Source organism: Dendrobates tinctorius, unplaced genomic scaffold (assembly GCF_039654945.1).
Source record: "Dendrobates tinctorius isolate UK_male_01 unplaced genomic scaffold, ASM3965494v1 ptg000084l, whole genome shotgun sequence".
Classification (NCBI taxonomy): domain Eukaryota; kingdom Metazoa; phylum Chordata; class Amphibia; order Anura; family Dendrobatidae; genus Dendrobates; species Dendrobates tinctorius.
The window spans coordinates 24970014-24993210 of NW_027361752.1; the positions used below are offsets into that span (position 1 = coordinate 24970014).

The following is a 23197-nucleotide window of genomic DNA, read 5'->3' on the forward strand; positions in this document are numbered from 1 at the left end:
ATACGGAAGGCGGTTTACCTCAGCTTGCTTTCCGTATCCGCCATGGTCTGTGGTACAGTCCGCTTGTGTATATTCCCGAGGAAAGTACACGCTGTTCTTTACGTCACAGAAAGAAACGTCGTGAAGCCGAGCGGAAAGAGACAATGAAAACAGGGACCCGCCGTAGCCACGCCTCCGCCCGCTGATTGGTTCTCGTATGTGTAGTAAAATTGCGTCACTACTCCGCCCCTTCTCTAGTGAACATACGCTCGACGTGTGTCCTGAGCCCGCCCGTCTGCTTTTTCTGTGTTTATACTTTTTTTTTCTTTGGATTTGCCCGTCCGCATTTGTAACAAAACAGAAATGTTCCGTGTGTTTTTATAGGCCTTTTTGTGTTTCAAACCGCTGCAGGTTTTTCTGCCTGGAAGGAAAGGAAAAAAAAACCCAAAAACCTGCCATGTGTGAACAAGACCTGACAGTTAGGTTTCGCATGGCATGGCTGGTGTCTTCTTCGGACAAATTCGGCTGTGGAAATGATCTAAATAACCTTTAAAAGAATGAACATAAGTAATTCTATGTAATAACGACTCGCACGTGTAAGAAATCGCAGGAACGCGAGATGTCGCCACGGACAGGAGACAGACAAGAGTTAACAGGAGTTTATTAACAACAAATATACAACCTGCAGGGAGTGGCAGGACACGGAGGGGTGGTAATAGGACAAAGGACGGGAAAGGGAGTTTGGACGGGGTAGAACTGGGAGTATGACAGGGTTGGTAAGGGACGAAGGAGAGTTCAGAAAGAAAGAGTTTAAACTTATCGGAATGTAGTCTTCAGATGTGAGGAGGTTCAGGGTTCCAAGGGTGGCACTGACAACAGCGGCACGGGACATCTCGGTGAGGTCTGTAACAGGCGGGGATCCAACTGTGGCACTGGCAACAGCGGCACGGGACGTCTCGGTGAGGTCTGTAACAGGCGGGGATCCAAGGGTGGCACTGACAACAGCAGCAAGGGACATCTCGATGAGGTCTGTAACAGGCGGGGATCCAAGGGTGGCACCGACAACAGCGGCACGGGACGTCTCGGTGAGGTCTGTAACAGGTGGGGATCCAACTACGGCACTGACAACAGCAGCACGGGACGTCTCGGTGAGGTCTGTAACAGGTGGGGATCCAACTGTGGCACTGACAACAGCGGCACGGGACATCTCGGTGAGGTCTGTAACAGGCGGGGATCCAACTGTGGCACTGACAACAGCGGCACGGGACATCTCGGTGAGGTCTGTAACAGGCGGGGATCCAAGTGTGGCACTGACAACAGTGGCACGGGACATCTCGGTGAGGTCTGTAACAGGAGGGGATCCAAGGGTGGCACTGACAACAGCGGCACGGGACATCTCGGTGAGGTCTATAACAGGTGGGGATCCAACTGTGGCACTGACTGTTAGGCGTCGGATTCCTGGCACTGCACAGCGGGAATCCAGAGCAGACTGGGCAGTGGAGGCCCGGGACATTTGGGATCGCACGCAGGATGCTATCCGGGCATCTAAAGAAAGGATGAGGGCGTCCGCCGACACGCATCGGCGACCCGCACCAAGCTTCTCCCCTGGCGACATGGTGTGGCTCTCCACCCGGAATATCAAACTGCGGGTCGAGTCTCCCAAATTCGCACCACGTTACATTGGACCGTTCATGGTCCTCGAGCGACTTAGCTCAGTGGTCTACCGCCTGGCTCTTCCTCCACATTTGGCCATATCGGACGTGTTTCATGTGTCCCTCCTCAAACCAGTTCACATGGTCCGGTTTTCTCAACCATCCACTGAGTCATCAGACTTATCGTCTGACGAGTTTGAGGTTAACGCCATCGTGGGGCGCAGGTTTGTCCGTGGCAAAAAGTTTTATTTGGTGGACTGGAAGGGTCATGGTCCCGAGGCTCGGACCTGGGAGCCGGTGGAGAACATTCATGCACCGCTCCTGATCATGGCTTTTGAGCACAGTGGGGTGGGGTCCCTAGGAGGGGGGTTAATGTTAGGCGTCGGATTCCTGGCACTGCACAGCGGGAATCCAGAGCCAGACATCCGGCGGTCTCCCATTCTTCCTCAACCGCTCCGGGTGTTGCTCAGCAAACACGGTGAGCCAGGCTTGCTGCTCAGACTCGCTCTGGCAGCCTGGATGTTGCTGCCACCTCTGGTGCAGCAATGGCAGCGCAACCTGCTTTGCAGGGAACCGCTCCTGAGGCTAAGTCCTCATGCCGTGCTACTGGGCATGCCCGCAACTTGACCTCTCACTGGAGAGCAGGGGTCACATGCTCAGGTCCTGCGTCAGATCTGATTGGTCCTTCCCAAGCTAATGGAAGGTTCCGGAAGCGCATCGCTATAAAAAGCCCGCAGGGCGGCTCGGCGATGCGCTAGTGTAGACTTATCTTGCTATGTGTGAATGGTGACGGATGCATGGACTGGTGGCTGACTCATTATGAAACCCCTTCCCTTGGATAATACGATTGGTGACAGAGTGTGTTCTTAGGTCAGCACCAGGTAGAGGCAAGCTACGCCACAGTGCTCCTTCGCCTACCCTAGCGTCCGTCGGTGCCCGGTCCTCGGCGCCGACGCTTGCGGCTATAGTTGCCGCTGCGCTGCATTAACAGCAGCTATTGATGTTCGCGGCTGCGACGCCACACGCTGACTCCTGTGACGAGAACAGGGCCAGCACCTTTGTATATATTTCTGGCAAGCGACTCTGTGTCTGAACAGAGCCGCTCCTAGCGTTCGGGTGACGTTAACCTGTGCGCACTACTTCACCTTCTGGTGCATCTGCCATTGCCCAGCAGCGGTCTTACCAACTACCGCACGGTGGACCCCGGGCGGCGAACGCACCTCTTATTATTTTATATCTGGTGCGTTCCGCCGACCATAACACTGACAACAGCGGCACGGGACGTCTCGGTGAGGTCTGTAACAGGTGGGGATCCAACTGTGGCACCGACAACAGCAGCACGTCTCGTTGAGGTCTGTAACAGGCGGGGATCCAAGGGTGGCACCGACAACAGCAGCACGGGACGTCTCGGTGAGGTCTGTAACAGGTGGGGATCCAGGGTTGCACCGACAACAGCGGCACGGGACATCTCGGTGAGGTCTGTAACAGGCGGGGATCCAACTGTGGCACTGACAACAGCGGCACGGGACATCTCGGTGAGGTCTGTAACAGGCGGGGATCCAAGGGTGGCACTGACAACAGCGGCACGGGACATCTTGGTGAGGTCTATAACAGGTGGGGATCCAACTGTGGCACTGACAACAGCGGCACGGGATGTCTCGTTGAGGTCTGTAACAGGTGGGGATCCAACTGTGGCACCGACAACAGCAGCACATCTCGGTGAGGTCTGTAACAGGCGGGGATCCAAGGGTGGCACCGACAACAGCACCACGGGACGTCTCGGTGAGGTCTGTAACAGGTGGGGATCCAAGGGTTGCACCGACAACAGCGGCACGTGATGTCTTGGTGAGGTCTGTAACAGGCGGGGATCCAACTGTGACACCGACAACAGCAGCACGTCTCGGTGAGGTCTGTAACAAGCGGGGATCCAAGGGTGGCACCGACAACAGCAGCACGGGACGTCTCGGTGAGGTCTGTAACAGGTGAGGATCCAAGGGTTGCACCGACAACAGCGGCACGTGATGTCTCGGTGAGGTATGTTTCCACGGTCAGGAAACGCTGCAGATTGGACGTTGCATACAGCTGCAGCGTCAAACCCGCAGCATCCAGATGCTACAGCATAGTGGAGGGGATTTCATGAAATCCCGTCTCCACTATGTGTTCAGAGACGCAGGCGGCATCCCTGCGTAACCACACATGTGGCGCGTCTTTCCAGAACGCAGCATGTCTGTTTATGATGCGGCAACGCTCCATCTCCGCAGCGTAAATTTCCCATAGACAATCATGCAGTAAAATCGCATCTAATTATTAGTCACATGCGTAGTAACTGCGTAAACGCAGCTTACTACGCATGTCTGCTAATTTGCATAAGGTCTTACCTCCTCCCACCGCAGGAAGTCCCTGTCCACTGGAGTTCTCGAGATAACTTAGCTTACCCCAAGAACTGCCGTGTTACCGCGAGAACTGCCGTGCACGTGACCGGGGGTTTATCTCCGGTCACTAGGCTAGTTCTAACGGGCAGCTGACCGTGAGAACTACAGTGTAGGTGACCGCTGGAGATCTCCGGTGGTCATCTACAAGCTCTGCTATATCCGGATGTCATGCTTCCAGATGTAGCAAAGCTGAACTCATCGTGGGACACTCGTGATTAAGGGCTACATCGGAACAGGGAGTATTTGTGTTTTTTTTTTTTTTCAGGAGATCTATGGCTTCGGGGAATTAGGCGTATAATAAAATGGCAAAACTGTGTGGTGTTTTATTTCATTAAAATACTTTTTTCTGGCTGTGTCTTTTTTTAACCCTTTACATACAGGCATCTTATTGACGCCTCTTCATTACTAACCGGGCTTAATGTCACCTTACAAAGAAAGGTGACATTAACCTCTTATTACCCCATATGCCACCACTAGACAGCAATAGGAAGAGAGAGGCTAAGTGCTGGAATTGGCGCATCTTACAGATGCACCATTTCTGTGGCGGCTGTGGGCTGGTGTTTGTAGCCGGGGGGATATCCATGGTCTCTTCCTAGGCTATGAATATCAGCCCGCAGCTGTATGCATAGCCTTTCTGGCAGACCCGGCACCATTTTTTTAAAATTATTAAAAAAAAAAAAGGAGAGGACATTGCATATTAGGCCAGTGTCAGACATGTGAGAGTCTCGCACTCAGTACCCGGCACTGCTGCCGCCACTCGTGACTGGAACATTCAGCTGCTTAGAAATACATGCAGCCGCACACTCTGGTCCAGGTGCCGGAGGCAGTGCCGGGTACTGAGGTGTGAGACTCATGTGAGTTTCCCTCAAGTGTAACCCCAGCCTAAGGCCGTGGTCATACATGCGAGAAACTCGCATGAGTCTCACATGTCAATACTCGGCACTGCCGTCTAACTATCCCATATCTATAAATTATCTATCTATCCCATGTCAATCTATTATCTATCTATATCCATCTATCTATTATCTATCTATCAATCTATTATCTATCTATTATCTATCCCATATCTATCTATCTATCTTTCTATCTATCTATCTGTGTGTGTAAACATTCTTCAATTGAATATGTAAAAGAAGGGGTTGGACAAGGAAAAGACATCACAATTCTTTTTTTTTAAATAATATATCTTTATTTAGCTTACAAAAAAACGCATGTAAAAACCGCATCAAAAATGCAGGTGACCTGCCAGTGACCTCTGATGCAGATTTCACCTGCGTCAAATCCTGAGCAAATGTTGAGCCTATCCTGACTGTTGAAACATATGATAACAGGCGCGGATCCGATGGAGGCACCGGCAACAGCGGCACGGGACGTCTCGGCGAAGTCTCTGAGGGGTAGGAAGATTTCCCATGCTTAAATGTATCTAGCACGATACTGAGTCCAGTGTGAGGGACCTGCTGGAATGGGACTTCGCTCCGCGGTGTACACAAGTCCTTAGTAGTCAGGCTCAAGCTTAGCCGTCTGTCTCTCTCTCTCTGCGTCGCACGCTCAGTGCAGTCTATGCCTTCAACTGGGGTCACCTTCTAGCGTGGAGGGTAGCGAGAAGCTGATAGTCGGTCGTCCACAAATGGTAGTTCTGAATGCAGGGGTCAGTCAAGTATGAGGTTACTCTTGGGTAGAGCGGGTACGGTACTCACTGTCTCATAGTGTATGGCCCCTGGCTGAGCTCCGCACACTCTGCTCTGCTGGCACGGCTCTCCACGGCTCTTCTCTGCTGGCACAGCTAATCCGCCCAGCACTAACAGCTCCTATCCTGTACAGCAGCAGTACGGCATGTCACAGGGCCAGTACTTTCTGGTAGGGGAAGCAGAGTGTGCTCTAATCTGCACTTACTTGCCGCCAACCTCTCCTGCAGCGCGCCCATTTCTTTCTTATACCCCTGTGTCTGCGCACTCTTTTTAGGCTCTCCCCGCCCCCTCCTGTCAGCAGGAAGCCCCGTCTCTCTCCTTCCCTCCTGCAGCAGGGGAAGGTCCACCTCTCTCAGGCCTTCGCCGGAAACAGAGGATACAGTCTTTTTAGTTCCGGACCAGGCATGCAGGTACCCAGGGTCCGGTCAACCTCCTCAGGAAACACTGAGCTGTTATAGGAGGCGACGGGTCCATTCTGGCGTCTTCTGCCCTGATGACAATGGGAAGGTTCGGAACATGCCTGGAGAACGACTGAACATTTTTTTGGAGGTTTTTGCCTTTAAAAGCAAAAAGGTGCCAATAGGGCCAAAGGAACCTGCATAAACCTGGCTCCGGCATTAGCTGTCACCGTTAGCAGGAGTTAGATCAGGATTTTAATTGGAAATATTTGATGGGGCATTCCAGGACTGAGCTGTCCGTATGATAGGGCATTCATATCAGATGCGGGGAGGTCGGACCCCCGGCTCCCCCACCTATGAGCTGTTACCATGACTCCGCAGCTAATGAAGCGAATGGTGTGAGTTGCGGTAACCGAGAATGGTCAAAACACCAAGTATGGAGTCCTAAGCTTGAATCTCATTAGGTGCAATTGCATCAATATTTGCCAGTGTCATAGAAAATATGAAAATCTCTGAGCTTTCACCCTCCTTTCACCCTCTTTCCCTCTCACACAGATTTGCAGCAAGGAAACAAATAGCTGACAGTCTGAGTCTCTTGAAATAGACTGGTACAATGGACTTAAGGAAGTAGGAAATACCTATAGTTGTGAAGTGACAATCCTAATTATAATACAGGCAGCTCCTTTTTGAAGTAAGCGATTCTGGCAGTACCAACAAGGATGTCTATTGTGCTTATATCAAAGGTATATACTGTAGATTGGACAGGTAGTTAAGTCAAGAGAAGTCTTTTCAGAAGGCTGGGTAACAAAGGTACATGTGTTTAGACAGTAGAAAAAAAAAAATTGACAGAGCCTCTTTTTTCTCCAGCAAATACTTTGTCCTTTCAGAGGAAATGTTATACATTGACCCCAGACTTATTTCTCCAAAAGAAAATTATGAATATTGGAATTCATATAGATTCTATAGGGATGGGACATACAAATTCAGCTTCAGGACGAATGCATGTTTTTTCGTAACTGTAACCCCTGCCTTTAAGCCACAAATCATTAATGGGCAGTCCTCTGACAACAGCCATGTCATGTTTGGTCTCTGGGGAAAAGTAAAATCAGATAAAAAATATGGCGGCGATCTCGAATTTCTGCTATCATCACAAGTGAAGTTATGGTATAAGTTGGGAATTTCATAAAATCCTGAAGGTTTGAGGATATCCCACAACCCAGCACATGTGAGGTCATCACGGACGGGAGGGGGTGTGGGTGTAATTCAGGTGTTGATAAAAGGTGAAGACAAATTATGATCTGAGTTCATGTATGAGTTCATATCAGTGTATGAATGATTCCCGTTCGCTGGACGTTTTTCAGTTGAAGTGCACTTCTTCGCTAGGCCAAATCATATCTGTGATCAGTGTAGTAAGTTTCTTTTGTTTTATTTATTTTATTTTATGTAACCGTATATGCTTTATTGTTTTGTCCCCTTTGTAAAATCTTTTGTATATTTTTTCTTTATAAACACTGCCTATCGATTTGGATTAAACATGAAATTTAATAGTTCTGTTCCTTTTGTTCTGTAACCTGCACTCTGAAGCCATACACTACCAGAACCAGGCCTCCAGTCAGCCTGTATAGAACACGACTGGTGGTGTCAGTGAGTAGTGCTGCAGTTATCGTGGAGTATGCAGTGATTGTATCAGGGGTATATACATATATTCCATGCGCTGGAATCGGAGGTGTATATACCTTACGCTTACTGTTAGCTTCCCGATAGATAACTGGCCCATTGGTAGAAACAGGCTGCAGCCTCCTTTGTTAATCACCAGTCAATCCCGTAATTGTCCGGATGATTGGGGTCAGCAGAGAGCTATTTGCTCCAAAGATAACAGAGGGTGGGTCCCAGGCTACAAACAGCCAGGATTTGTTTTTATACATAAATACCCATTGTCCTGTAAGAAGATAGATAAGTGAGAAGACGCACACAGTTAATGCCTAATAGAGTGGCTGCAAGCAAACACTGACAAAGTGAAAGCAGAAAGAATTGCATTAGTAGGAACTACTGATGAACGAGTATACTCGTTACTCAGGTTTCTCCGAGCATGTTCAGGTGGTCTCCGAGTATTTTGGCGTGCTTGTAGATTTAGTTTGTGTCACCGCAGCTGCATGATTTGTGGCTGCTAGACAGGGTTAATACATGTGGGGGTTGCCTGTTTGTTAGGCAATACCCTCATGTATTCAGGCTGTCTAGCAGCCGCAAATCATGCAGCAGAGGTGACAAAAAGTTAATCTCCGAGCATGCCAAAATACTCAGAGACCACCCGAGCATGCTCGGGGAAACCCTTGTAACGAGTATACTCCCTCATCACTAGTAGGAACCCAAGAGTGAAGTGCATGTTTCCTCAAAGAAGAGATTGGAGGAGACACCATGTGACGCCGGTGTGTTTGTACTTTGCTTTCCCGGCGTTACTCTGCATATCTGCATTAACTCTTTGCTCCTCTCCCCCTAACTAGCAGGTATACTGTTGTCTGTTACTGTTATGGATGCTGCTCAGTTCCCTGTCTTGCTGCGTAGCCGTACATGCGTGTGTGGCTCCGCTGCTCTGCATGACCACCCGCTGGTGCGGTCCCTGGCTGCCACTGTGGAAAGCTATCCGTGGATTAAAAGGTCCTCTGCATTGTGTATGGCTTACCACGTGTGTTCAGGCTTGCAGCTCGCCAGGTGTCCTTTACAATGCTAATTTGTGTTTGGCTTTGCTTAGGGTGCGCGCGGCCACACCGCCCCTGCTTTTATGAAGAATGAGTGTGTGCTACAATTGCTGCTCCAGCCTATTGCTGTGAGGCAGCTACTATATAAAAGATCTCTGCCCTGTGGGGTGTTGCCAGAGCTTCGCATTGAGTTCCTGAACCTAACCATGTGAGTTTGTTCAGCTCCTGCTCTGATTCTGATCAGTTCTGGGGGAGCTATTGCTCTTTGTCCCTGTGTGAACTGTGTCTTGTATATCATCCTGCTCTGGGGGCATAATACCCAGATCGCCTTTTCCTGGAGGCGGCATATCCAGGCCTGTCCATGTTGTGTCTTGTTTCTTGAATCCTTGATCCTGGATCCGTTCCTGCACCTGACCCTGTCTGAATTGTGTCTTGTTTCACCACCTGCTCTGGGGGCAGAAATACCCAGATCGCCCTTCCTGGAGGGTGCATATCCAGGCCTGTCTATGTTGTGTCTTGTTTCCTGAATCCTGGATCCTGCACCTGCTCCTTTACCTGACCCTGTCTGAACTTTGTCCTCTGTGTGATGTTCCTGAGGTCCCTCCGTGTCTTGAACCCTGTGCCCAGTGACTGTGACTCTGCTACCTGACTTGCTGTGATTTAACCTGGGTTCATCATGGAAGTAGGAGTCTGGGGTATCCGCTGAGTTTCTGCTACTCTGTGCTCAGCTGGTTATTCGGTGCAATTCCCTGCCGGTTCCAGTCCAACCCGGCAGGGTTTGCACCAGACCACCTGGGTTCCTTTCTAGGTCGCTGCCAGTTGTCCGGAGCCTGATGACCGTGGCCTCTCGTTCGGAGCCTGATGACGATGGCCTGATGTCCGGTGTCTGACGACCTCTTCCAGATGTGCTGTGCCTGATGTCCTCCACCAGATTTCCGGATCCTATGCTTTACTGTCTGGAGCCTGCAGATCGCTGCCAGGGGTACGGAGCCTGATGACTGCAGCCTGATGTTCGGAGCTGATGTCCGCAGCCTGATGTCCGGAGTCTGTCGATCGCTGCCAGATGTCCGGAGTCCGATGCCAGTGTGCTGATGCTCCATCTGTGATCCGAGTCCTGATGTCCGCCTGACGTCTTGCTTGAGATCCAATGTCCTGGTGTCCTGCCTGGTGTCCTGTTTCTGATGTCCAGTCCGTGTTTCTGATGTCCAGTCCATGTTTCTGATGTACAGTCCGTGTTCCTGATGCCTGCCTGTGTCCCGATGTTCCGCCAATGCCCTGAGGTCCACCCAGTGATGACGTCCTTCTGGGATCGGTGTCTGATGTTCTCCTGCTGACCCTGTGCTACGCCTGAGGCCTGAGAGAGAGGCCGTCCTAGTATGCCTGTGCCAGAGGATCCTGGACTGCATCAACCCGTGATGACTCCTGCCATCTTCTGACGTCTGTCCTGGCTGTGTGTCTGATGTTCTCCTGCTGAGCCTGTGCTACGCCTGAGGCCTGAGAGAGGCCGTCCTAGTATGCCCGTGCCAGACAACCCTGGACTGCATCAACCCGTGACGTCCTCCTGCCTTCATTTGTTATCCTGAGATGTGTACCCTTCCCTGATGTGCAGAACTGGGAGCCGTGCATAACTGTTTAGTTTATGTACCATGTTTCGTTTGAAGTAAACTTTATGTCTATACCTGAAGTTGTGCGGTGTCATGTCGTTCTGCTACCTCGTCCACATGCTCAGCTGCCACAGACCCCGGTCACTACCCTTCCCTAGTCCTGGTAGGCCCGGGTCCCCCCTGTGGTCCAGTGGGTCCAGATTCCGTCCCCACCTGGGACGCTCGCCCCACGTCGGCGTGGTCGGTCGACGTGGAGGCGCCGGCTGGGCCGCGTCCGCGGTCCTTAGTCGTGACACACCAGGTCAGGTGACAGCTTTGGCGCAGTTAATAATTATAAAAAGCCCAGAAGATGAGGAGCTGGCATCTAAACATGTAGCAGGACGGATGTGAACTACAACAACTCGGCTTATAACCACCGTTATGAGAGACCAGACCCGTATGAAGACCTGACAGAAACCAGAACCTAGTGAAGACCCAAGACAAACCACAGCCAAGTGAAGACACGATGGGGACCAGACCCGAATGAAGACCCCAGAGACACAAGACCACAGAATGACCAGACCCGCATGAAGATCTGAGAAAGACCAGTGCCGCGTGAAGACTTGAGACAAGCTGGATCCAAGTGAAGACCCGAGAGAGACCAGGCCTGAGTGAAGAGCCTAGAGACTCAAGACCTGAGAGAGATCAGACCCAAGCATTACCAGAGCCGAGAGTTTCCAAAGCCAAGTGAAGACCAAGAGACCAGACCCGAGTGAAGACTCAAGAGAAACCAGGCCCAAGTGAAGATTCGAGTGAGATCAGAGCCGGGAGATATGAGCCGAGTAAGCAGAGTCAGAGCTGAGGGAGAGACGACTAGGCCACAGCAGAAGGACGTTCATGTGGACTGGCGATTACATTGTAGACATAGTGGGAACAAAGGTGGCCAATATGACGAGTGGGCAGAGTAACTCACCAACCTGGGACTGGTGGCCTAGCAAGCAGCATTGTCAACTCCCTTATTATTGCATAATATAATGTGTCTGTTGTGCATGTACAGTTAGGGTAAGTTAGTGCATCCTTTTGGGGACATTAGAGGAGGGCACTTTTAGTATATAATTCCTATAGACTTGGGTAAGTGTAGTTCTGTTGAAGGCCACAAGATGGGGGCATAATAGTGGGCCTGATAGGTTTAGGTGATAGGATGGTTATAGAGGGTTAATTGTAGGAGGGCTGCCGGGTAGTAAAAGGAAGGTTGGTTAGGAAGTTAGGTCAGACGGGGACAGGGTGCCCTAGCGTCCACATGGGCTTTAGCCCCGGACAGCTTGGCAGTCCCATAACGTTTAAGTGCTGCAACCCACGTTACCCACGGCCACTGTGTCTCAGCAGTGGGCCAGTGCAGCAAAGGAAGAATGTGGCGACTTATCGCCTGGGCAGATGCTTTTAGGGCAGGAAGCGATTGGACAGCTGAGATGAAGGAAGTTGGAGCTTCAACGAGATGGGTACAGATAGGCTGGAGGCACTACCAGTGGCAACCAAACTTGATGACTAATGATTTCGAGTCTGGGGCGAAACAGGTAGAAGGAAGTGTCATCATGGTGAGGTCAGGCCAGGAAGGATCTGGGAAGCTGTCTAGGACAGTTCGGTCCGGGCGTGTTCTGCACAGCAGCGACAGCCAGAAAGAGAGAGATGAGGAAACAAGTATATGTATTGATGTACTAGCTGTGGATGTAACCTGTGAAATACTCAGTAAAGAAAGTGTTAAAGTTGACTTGGACTGAATCTCCATTGCTGGGGGTCGCGTGGAAGGGGGACCGTTATCGCCTGGGAAGTGCCCAGAGTAAGCTGATTCTGGAGATGCAGGTATGCAGAAGAGAAGAGTACAGTTTCCTGTAGGGGAAGGACTGGACATGGATATGGCAATTGTTCAGGTCGCAACTACATTCCTGTCCCTCCCTTACATTATATCAAAATCGGCAATGCTAGTCTACAGGTCCATGAAAAACGTCAGAATGCACTTGGATAACGTGAGTGCCGTCCAATTTTCACAGACTGACAGAATGAGAGTGAAGACGGTGGAGAAACTTTACTTTTTTTCCCTTCACCTCCGAGAAAAACTGATTCCAGTCTGATCAAATTGTGATCAGAGTCTGATCAGCACAATCAGACTATTTTCCTCAGACGGAGAGAAAATGATCCTGGGCTCCTACCCCTGGGCCTCCTTCAGACATCAGAGATTTTCACGTACGCAAAAATAATGGGTTGTGTTATCAGTGTTTTAGATCTGTGTGTGGTCCATGTGTCCATTTTTACCATCAGTGTTATCAGTGTTTTTCACAAATGGATAAATAAATTAATTACAAAGCTTTGTCCTTTGCGATTTTTAGTCAAGGACACCACATGGATTATATACTGCTGCCATCCGCGTCTTGTCCCTGATTTTTATGGAACCATAGACTTTTATTGTGATTCCTCATCTGTGATGCCAGTAAGATATGGACACATCGCCATGATTTTTGTATGGACACGCAGGGCGAAAAAACACACATGTGAACAGCCCCATAGACTATAATGGGTGTGTGATGCATCATTTAAAAATACGGATAGATCAGTTACGTGCAACACGCATGTCTGAATGAGGCCTAAAAATCTGACATCAGCATGGCAATCTATACTTACGGTATAACTGATGTCTCACCATGACACCCCCAGTCCATAATCCACTTAAGGCCCCTCTGGATTACAACCCGTAAACATATATATGAATGTGACTCAGTCAAAATAAATTCACACGCTGCATTTTTGCCGCTGAAAATAAAATGCATTGTTTTACCATAGAAGCAAAGTGAATGAGATTTCTGAACGCAAATACAGACGCTGCTGATTTTTTCCTTGAGGATTTGAACAGTCTGAGCATTTTTTCCAATATGGAGCATGTCCATTCTTTCTGGGGGTTTTGCAGCAATTTTCACTCATTCTTATGTTGGTGATCTGATTGTTTATGCTGGCAAAAAAATAACTGCTAAAGGAAGAACATCGCTCCCTGTAAGCAGCAGATGTGATACCCAAGTAGTTGCTCAGAGCCACCGATCTCACTGATTGGCTGCAGCGCTGCAGACACTGGAAGCAGCGGTAGAGGCTCAGCGTCCATGGAGATTTAGTAAAGAACAATATGATTTTACTAAAACAAATTCCAACCGGAGGACAAGAGGTTTTTATTTTTTCAAAATCAGAAAACTCCCTTAACTCACTGAAAATGTGGCACATCTTTCTCATGTCACATCAATATTATTAATGATAATTCTATATCTCTGATTATAATATTAAATGTAAGACTCATCAATGACAATCTTTTATCAGGACCCAAACAATTTATGACTAATTTTAATCCTACCTAGAATTTATATTTATATTTCTATAATTTTTAACTTAAATGACATTTCTATGAAACAGAAAATGTTACTGATAAAATTTGGGGAAGTTAAAATAATATACAAACACCCCCTCTCCCTTTCCCACTAATTAAATCATATAAAATTTAATTTCAGAAAATTTTCTTGCACTTCTTTTTCGTAAACAAGGGTTAGATAAGTGTTAATTGGATCACTGATTTATTTTTTCCTATAGAAGATAAAAACCTTGCTACCCAATGAAATGATTTTGTTTGACTTTTGTTAGACAACACAAAAGAAGCCGTCGTTGAAGCTGTCCATCAGCCGTGTCCTGCTTACATATAAATTATAAGAACGTTTATGGCTTGTGGAATAATATGTGATAGAATCCTATGGTACATCACTGGAAGTCACAGAACGAAAGATTCCAAGAACATTACAGATGATTTATTGCATTGAAATGTCAAACATTAAATTGCATAAAGTTAAGTCGGCAGCAATGAGGTGGAACGAGAACTCTGTGTCCTGAGGCTTGGCTGGCATTCGATGACAAGGAAATAGTATTTAACACTGGAGATGTAAAAGCAAATCACAGTTTGTGCATTGGATTTAAAGATACTTTGTTCTGTCTTGTCAATTGCCGAAATGTTTAGTTGGGAGTCTGCCAGACCCACCAGAGTACTAAAAAATATACCGTTGGGCCCAGGCTCAGACACAGTTAACAGGACCACATGGGCATCCATAAATTTACTGAATATTAGCTAATGAAAATGGGTTGGACAAAAATGAGGGCACCCTAAAAGGAGTTACCTAGGACTATTTAATTTGTTTTACTCGGAGTCGAAGAACTAAGAATCCTGTTTCACATAGCGACGCACCAGCGATCCTGACAACAATATAACCTGGTAGGGATCGCTGGTGCGTCGCTAAAGATCGCTAGTAAGATGTCAAACAGGCAGATCTCTTCAATGACGCACCAGCGATCCCGACAACGATGCAACCTGGTAAGGATCGCTGGTGCGTTGTCACACAGCAGCTATACTGAACGATTCCAGCCTGCATCGCCAACGAGGTCGCTTGTCGGCGTCAAACACAGGCGATGCATGCTGGCCAGCGGGACGCCGACGATGAAAAAATGGCCTTGGACATTCAAGCACTATCAGGGATATCCAGCGGGGGGGGGGGGGGGGGGGGGGCGGTCACCGCTATGTGTCACATGTAGCGAGATTGCAGGCGAAATCGCTGTTGCGTCACAGAATTGGTTACACATCAGTGATCTCGCTAGCGATCTCGCTATGTGAGACGGAGCTTTAACAGGCAAGTAGTTGCTAACTACTTGCCTGTTGTGCCCAGTGCCAATCTCTGCCAGCATAAAGTGGTCACAGACTGCTCCTGCCCGCGATCCAGTGGCTTTTGCTGACGTCACATCTACAGATGCTCTATTCTGTTGATGGGGTGTGTCATCACGGTCTCCACTCTGTTCCTGTCTGATATGTTACTTTGTTCAGGGGTTGTGCTGGGTTTGTGCGGCATCATCTGTGTTCACTTTCCTTGATTAGTCTTCTACTTAAGCTTACTAGCTCCATCTGGGTCACCCTCCCAGGGCTGTGGGGTACTCGGTACCGGGCCGGTGTCAGGGGAATGGTGTCACAGCGGCAGTGACCCGGTCCGTGGCCCTGGGCGCCCAAATCAATGGTGGTTTGTGATATAGTTTATGGGATAGTTCGTGACGCCACCTGTGGTGTTTGGCAAGCAAGATGTTAAGCCAACGCTGCGTGCAGATCGTCTGGGGCTGATGGTGTGTTGCAGCATAGATGGTGTAGCGCCCCACAGGTGAAGCTGTAATCCCAGGGCAGTGTAATGGCAATAGATGAGAATAGGCGCAGGCGGTGTGAGGAATGCTAGTACCCAGATGTAACGGTGCTGACGGTGTTAGCGCACAAATGAATGGAAGAAACCAGGGCTTGCAGTTCCAAAGCTTTACTCACAGTCCGTGGTACACATTGGTGCCTGCCTCTGTGCCGTGTCCTCCGGGGCAGAGACTCAATCAACCTCCCAGGCAAGTCAGGGTTCTCCTCTCCAACACCCCGCCAACATGTACCTCTCCTGAACGACTCCTCTATTGCACCTTTTAGTGTGAAGAGCTCCAGTACTGTGGTACTCTGAAGTTCCTCCTGTCAGATGTTCCTAACAACTCTACTTGTATGACAGACAGCTGTAGCCTCTCTCGGGGACTCCCTTCTCCGGAGTCCTGGCTCTCTATTCGGTTGCTGTTGTGCCCCAAGTCTTGGATGGGAGTAGTGCATTTACAGCCAACTACTCCACCGGTGTCTGCTGCAGAACCATAAGTGTCCATACAACCTCGGGGACCGGGCCCCGGCCTTGCGCTGAGAACCTATAGGCAGAGTTCCTCTTCCAACCCACAACTCCTCTCTGTTCTCCTACTCCTTCGTTCCGCACTGTTCCTTCTCTCTCTCTTATGGAAGCTTAAGTTGCAGTTCTTTCTCCTTCTGTTCCTTTCCCATGCCAGCTGGCTCAGATCACTGAGGCAGCTGCAGCACTCCTTCTTCTCTCCCTCTTCTAGGGATCTCCTTCCTCTCGGACCCATCCTCAGACTCTCCTGACTGACTGTCCTTCTCCCGCCTGACCTCCTGTCAGACTGACCTCTCAGACTCATCTGTAATTCTAAACCTTCCCAACCTTTTATATGGATCTCAACTCCACCCACCTATCAGCACATCTCGTGTTACGAAGCAATGACCCACGAAAGGTGCTCTGCTACCCTCTAAGCATGGAGCCGCAATGTGGTCAGTGCTGAACCATCCTGTGTGTGGGATGCAGGTGTTGGAGTGTGGAAAGGAGTTCCCAACTTACCTAGTTGGTGGGGCACTACACCTTAGGAGAAGATGCAGTACCTCTGTGGCGACTGAGCCTCAGGGGCACCACACATCACTCTGTCAATTTTACACTTGTTTTTGCCTGTGTAAGTCTGATCACTCTGTGCTCTGCGCCTGACCCAGCCTGACTTTATTCCCTTCCTGGACTTAGACTATTTTCTTGTGACCTGACATCTCTTTTGCCTGCTCCCTGTAAACTATATTGCCTTACTGGTTTTCCTGACCCTGGCTCGTGAATTGGATTTTGTCTCTGACTACCCCTTGTTGTACTGCGCCATTTCCTGGACCTGACCTCAGATTGTTTGACCTCCCTTTAGTTATCCAGTAAGTAGTATTACATTACTATCTGTTATAGTAGTCTGTCTCTCCATTTTTGGGACTTATTATTACTATAGTGTCTCGCGTCACATTGCGATTGACCGTTACATTTTTTCTTTTTCCCACCTGTGGATCCGTTACGTACTCTGTGTGATCAGGTGGCGAATCTGACTCAGTTAGTCCAAGATCTGGCCTTGGAACAACACAAACTGGCATCCTCACATGCTCAGTTAAAGGGTCAGATTTCTGGTACTCTTACTGTCCCTCAGAATCTCTCTCCTCTGACCACTGTTATGACTTCTGAACCATCTGACGTATCTTTGAATTCCCCTGAACCTGTTATGGCACTCCCTGACAATTTTTTGGGAGAAAAGATCAGTTCAGAATTTTTAAGGAGAGTTGTAAATTATTGTTTACCTTGCGCCCCAGGTCATCAGGGAATGAGTCACAGGGGGTGGGAATTATAATGTCACTTTTGCAGGGGGTCCTCAGACCCGGGCTTTCTCCCTACCCTCTCTTGCTCCTGAACGTCTTTTGGTGGATGCCTTTTTTTACGCTTTAGGGCAGATCTATGATGAACCTGACAGGGTCAAGGTGGCAGAGACAAGGATCATGAACCTGTCACATGGGAACCGCACAGCAGAAGACTCAGCATGACAAATTGACATGCTGCGGCCTAGAAAGACGTGCCACATGTGCGCATACGCAGGGAAGCCGGAGGCGTCCCTGCACGCATAGTGGAGATGGGATTTCATAAAATCCCCTCCACTATGCTGTAACATCTGGCTGCTGTGGCTGTATGCAGCGTCCAATCCGCAGCGTTTACTGGCCATGGAAACATACCCTTACAGGTACCCTTATACTCCTCCGATAAAGTGTTGTTGAATGCTGAATTTCTTTTCCAAGATAAGTGTCTGTTCACATTTGCCTTTATTGACTGTGGTTCTGCTGCTAATTTCATTGATGCAGGACTTGTTCTGAAGTTAGGATTAGGGAAAGTTAAGCTAGAAAGCCATATTCAGATCGTGGCCATTGATAGAACACCATTGCTCAAAAATCTGGTTCGGTTAGTTACGGTGGATTTCACACTCAAGGTGAGGTGTTAAGGTGACCCCGGCTTGTGAATTGGATTTTGTCTCTGACTTCCCCTTGTTGTACTGTGCCATTTCCTGGACCTGACGTCTGATCGTTTGACCTTCCTTTACTTATCCAGTAAGTAGTATTACATTATTACCTGTTATAGTAGTCTGTCTCTCCATTTTTGTGACTTATTATTACTATAGTGACTCGCGTCACATTATGATTGCAGATTGACAAACTCTCTAATTGCAGGGAGCAGCTGTCAAATGGAATAACGTTGGCAATCATGCCCTGTCAATAGAGAAGCCCGGAATAAGAAGAGCTACTTTGTGACATGGAGTGACCGCTCTCTGTCGGTACCAGGTAGAAAAGGCAGGCCTTTCTTAGCAACAACCAGCATGTTATTTTTTATGCCCAAAGTTAAAAAAAAGTCCTGGACAACCTCATTAACTTAATATTATGTTGCACGACCTTTTGAAGCAATCACTGCAAACAAACAATTTCTGTAGCTCTCAGTGAGTCTTCTGTACCCATCCACAGGTCCTTTGGCCACTCCTCGTGAGCAAACTGCTCCAGCTGTCTCAGGTGTAATGGCGCCTTTTCCAAACTGTAGGTTTCAACTCCTTCCACGGATGTTCAATAGAATTTAGATCAAGACTCGTAGAAACTACTTCAGAAAAGTCCAGTGCTTTTCTCTGAGTCATTCTTGAATGTTTATAGCTGTGTGTTTTGAGTCATTGTCCTGTTGGAGGACCCAAGACCTGAGACTCAGACCAAGCTTTCTGACACTGGACAACACATTTCTCTCCAGGATGGCATGAGAGTCTTGATATTTAATAGTTTCTTGCACAGATTTAAGACTCCCTGTGCCAGTTGCAGCAAAGCAACTCCAAAATATAACGGAGTCTCCTCCATGTATTACAGTAGGTACAGTGTCCTTTTCTTTATATGCTCCATTTTTTGCATATGTGAACATAGAGCTGATGTGACTTGCCAAAAAGTTCCTATTTTGTCTTATCTGTCCAAAGGACATTCTCCCAGAAGCTATGTAGTTTGTCAATGTGCATTCCTGTCTTTTCTATGGTTTGCATTCAACAGTGGTTTTCTCCTTGATCGTCCTTCATGAAGTTCCCTTTGGTCAAAACAGCGACGGATGGTGCGATCTGGCACTGATGTACCTTGGCCTTAGAGTTTACCTTTAATCTCTTTGGAAGTTGTTATGGGCTCTTCGATTTCCATTCATATTATTTGTCTGTTTAATTTGTCATCGATTTTCCTCTAGTGGCCACGTCCAGGAGGATTGGCTACAGTGCCAAAGACGTTAAACTCCTGAATAATATGTGCAAATGTAGAAACAAGAGCATCAAGTTGAATGGAGATGGTCATATAGCTTTACTTTTAACATGTTTGTTTACATTTTTTTTAATTTTCTAGCTTTCATTGCTCCATGTTCTGTGTGGTACACACCATGATACCAAACAGCACAGTGACTACTTTTTATCCTTTAAATAGGCAGACTGACTTATTACAAGATGGTAGAGCTTTTTTATGCTAATTACAGCACACACGCTCTAAGACCTAGGTCTCAACTGTCAGAAGGCCAGTATTAAAAGCACACACACAAAACACAGAGAAGTGCGTGACAGAGGGAGAAATAAATCTTCTCCTCAGCTGACTGAGCACAAAGGATTATTTTTTCCAGCTTCCAGCCTCAGTTCACCGTGTGCAGCCACCTGAGGAGAAAATTTATTTCTTCTCCTATCATACACTTCTCTGACAGCTCACCGATATGTGTGCTAATAATACAGCTCCCCTGACAGTTGAGGCACAGGTCTTGGGAACAGTATTTCTTCAGACTGCAGCCCATTATAACATGAATAGGACACCAGTATGGGCTGCTATTTGACTTATGTGGGGGGGGGGAGATTTTATTACATTCCTGGAGAGCCCCTTTAAAGAGGATTTTTTGCTTTCCTTTGAATCAACTTGGGTTTTTAAGGATAAAAAGATTGAACTTACTTAACATGTAACTAGTGAGAAAATTCCTTAAAATAAAAGTCCCTGATATATTTATTTCTTTTGTTTAGTTTTCTTTTCATTTTTTTTAGTTGAATCCCTTGTGCCCATTGCAGGAGGGTGCTTCGTCCCGCATAATGCAAGTAATATCAAACACTGTATTCTCTGGGATACTTTCCAGTGTATTCATTGCCGAGATGTGGCTTTAAAGAAACAAACCTGCTCCCACAACAGGTGCAAGGATTGAACCCAAGATACTTAAACAGGACCGGCCATTTGTCAAAAGGTATTTTGGGTTATTTTTTGTTCTTGTGTTTCTCCATTTCTGAGATATGGCCCCCTCTTCTCTGTAAATATTGTATTTTACGCCAAAGGAGTGGGGTCCTCAGCTTTTTTTTTTTTTTTGCTTGAATCTTCATGAGGACCAGACCCAGGTAGCCAAAATGACTACATTTACCTACAGGGAAGAAGGATATATTTCAGGAATGGAGAGGAGCATGAACAAAAGAAAAAACATTGCTGGATTAAGGAAAACCGCAATTACACAAGGTAGAAAAAATCCTTTTAATGGGCAGTGATGGGTCTTTTTAAGTATTTTGAAGAGGATTATACCCTTAGCCACGGGAAAGGACCTAATAAAGGTCAATCTGTTTGCAATCAGTATATGCTTTTTAGGGCAACCACTTTCTTCACTGGAGTGACAGGTCTCTCTCTATACACAGGCACAGGGACAGACCTGTTACTCAGGGGTGCGAGCAGCGAGAACCCACCTGTCCAACTAGTCTCCTGTGTGGCTCATCCCCATCGGCTTTTAAAGTATGTTCTTCTCTGAAATTCAGTGTTTCTGAGTCAGATATACCTGCCTAAAATCATACAACCAGTACCTGATACATACTGCCTGTGGATCGGACAGTGATATAAGAGCCTAGCAGTGGCTTCTTCTCTTAAAAATATACTTACATGATCTTCCAAGCCAATCATGCATGGTAATGGGGAAGGTGGAAGATATACAGGGTGTTCCATCTATATGGATACACCTGTATGGATACACCTAAATAAAATGGGAATGCTTGGTGATAAAGTGGATTGGTCATCATGGGTCAGTTGAATGGCCACCAAGGTCTCCCGATCTGACCCCCTTAGACTTTTATCTTTGGGGTCATCTGAAGGCAATTGTCTATGCTGTGAAGATATGAGATATGCAGCATCTGATACAACGGATATACTGGAAGCCTGTGCTAGCATTTCTTCTGCAGTGTTGCTATCAGTGGGTAGCACTTTGAACACATTTTATAAGTGGTCATAAACTTGTAAATAACTCAGAAAGACTAACGTTATGTTAAAACCAAGCACACCATTGTTTTTCTTGTGAAAGTCTCAATAAGTTTCATGTGTCACATGACCCTCTTCCCATTGAAAAAAATAAAGTTGGATCCAAAATGGCCGACTTCAAAATGGCCGCCATGGTCACCACCCATCTTGAAAAGTTCCCCCCTCCCATATACTAATGTGCCACAAACAGGAAGTTGATATCACCAACCATTCCCATTTTAATTAGGTGGACCCATATAGATGGCCGACCCTGTAGATAGCCTAATGAGTGTTTGGCTGACAGCTATCTTGTGCATGGCCAGCCTAACAGTATGTTGGCAGTCAATACATGGGCCCAAAAGAACATACCATATAATGAGTGCTGCAGAACAGGAGGACACCTAAAAGGCAATTTACAATATGACGATGACTGTATTTTCTAGAATAAAATCACCATTAACCAATGCAGCATTTTTCTTGGACATCCGTGGGTGGCTCCATGTGAGTTACCCTTTCGTGTCCACATAGTCGAGGAAAGGGCAGTTAAATACTGTACAGATTATTAGATAAGAAATGCAGGGGAATATATCCCACACATATGCAAGATGTCCCATATTCTGCCACGTGCAATATTTCTGAAAATTAGGCAACTTCTATATCTTGTGATATTTCTGCTAATTGTCTGGCCCCATTTTTTGTATTAATTTGACTTGTTTTTACTAAGCCGTTCACTATAAAGTTAAAACAGATGTATGGATTTAATCAGTCATAAAACGCCCCCGAGCATTTCTCCGGTGGATTGAAACTGGGAAATAATTGACATGATGTATAAGCTGATGTACAAGAAGCTTTTTATGCATAAAAAAAATTTCTACTCAATAACCTGATTCCCTGCTCAGCTACTTAAGGGTCTCATTAAATCCAACATTTTCTTCAGGTCTTGGATAATGTTCCTGTTACCTAATGATATGTATTTAATTCATGAAGTATATTATTACTGGAAAGTAGAAATAACGGACAGTGTTTTAATCTGTAATGTGTAGGACATCTTGTATTTGAATGCAATTTTATCTAGCTTGATGATAATATGTTTGAAGTGGAGCAAAAAGTAGGACATGACAAAAACACTCACTATCCACTCGCCAGAATGTTCAGTATACTCCAAGATAATAAAGGAAAATTCCAAGACTTTGTCACAGAGGTAGTTTGGACAGGTTCAATTAGGCAGTTTTTTATCAACATGATTATTACATGTGGAGTCTGTACCATAAGTTTCCCATTAGTAGAGGTTAGATGGAGTAGTGAGGCAGAAGGAGGAGAAACTGTGTAGCTCAGTTGAACTGTCTATACTGTAGCTAGCTACCAAGTGGGGGTGAGGAGCACTTACTATACATAGTGCTATACCATATGCTCTTAGAGAGGACCACAACAGAGCAGGCAAAAAACGCCTGTACCGCTGCTGGTATACTTTGTCGAGCATAAGAGTGATGCAATTTTTGATCTACATGATTTTAATTCTATATGGAGTTAGTACCATAAGTTCTCCACCATTAGAGGTTAGGCACACATAAATGGAGCAGTGAGACAGTAGATGATAAGCTGTGCAGCCCAGTAGAATTGTCTACATCAGGGGTCCCCAACCTGTAGCTCGGGAGCCACATGTGCCTCACGGTCCCATGAATTGTGGCTTGCGGCTGTCTTTCAACTTGATGAATTAGCTCCAGGTCTAGTAAACAGGTATGAGGAGCACATCTCAAA

General features: G+C 47.2%; 1 protein-coding gene across 1 annotated transcript in view; it reads right to left on the reverse strand.

Moving 5' to 3' along the window:
* The window catches only part of CUNH21orf91 (chromosome unknown C21orf91 homolog), a 38576-nt gene extending 38390 nt beyond the window's left edge, over positions 1-186 (reverse strand). The window contains exon 1 of the mRNA XM_073584487.1: positions 19-186. Coding sequence (XP_073440588.1) covers positions 19-44 — 26 coding nt within the window. The 5' untranslated portion in view covers positions 45-186. The remainder of the gene's footprint in view (positions 1-18) is intronic.
* Between the last annotated feature and the right edge of the window lie 23011 nt (positions 187-23197).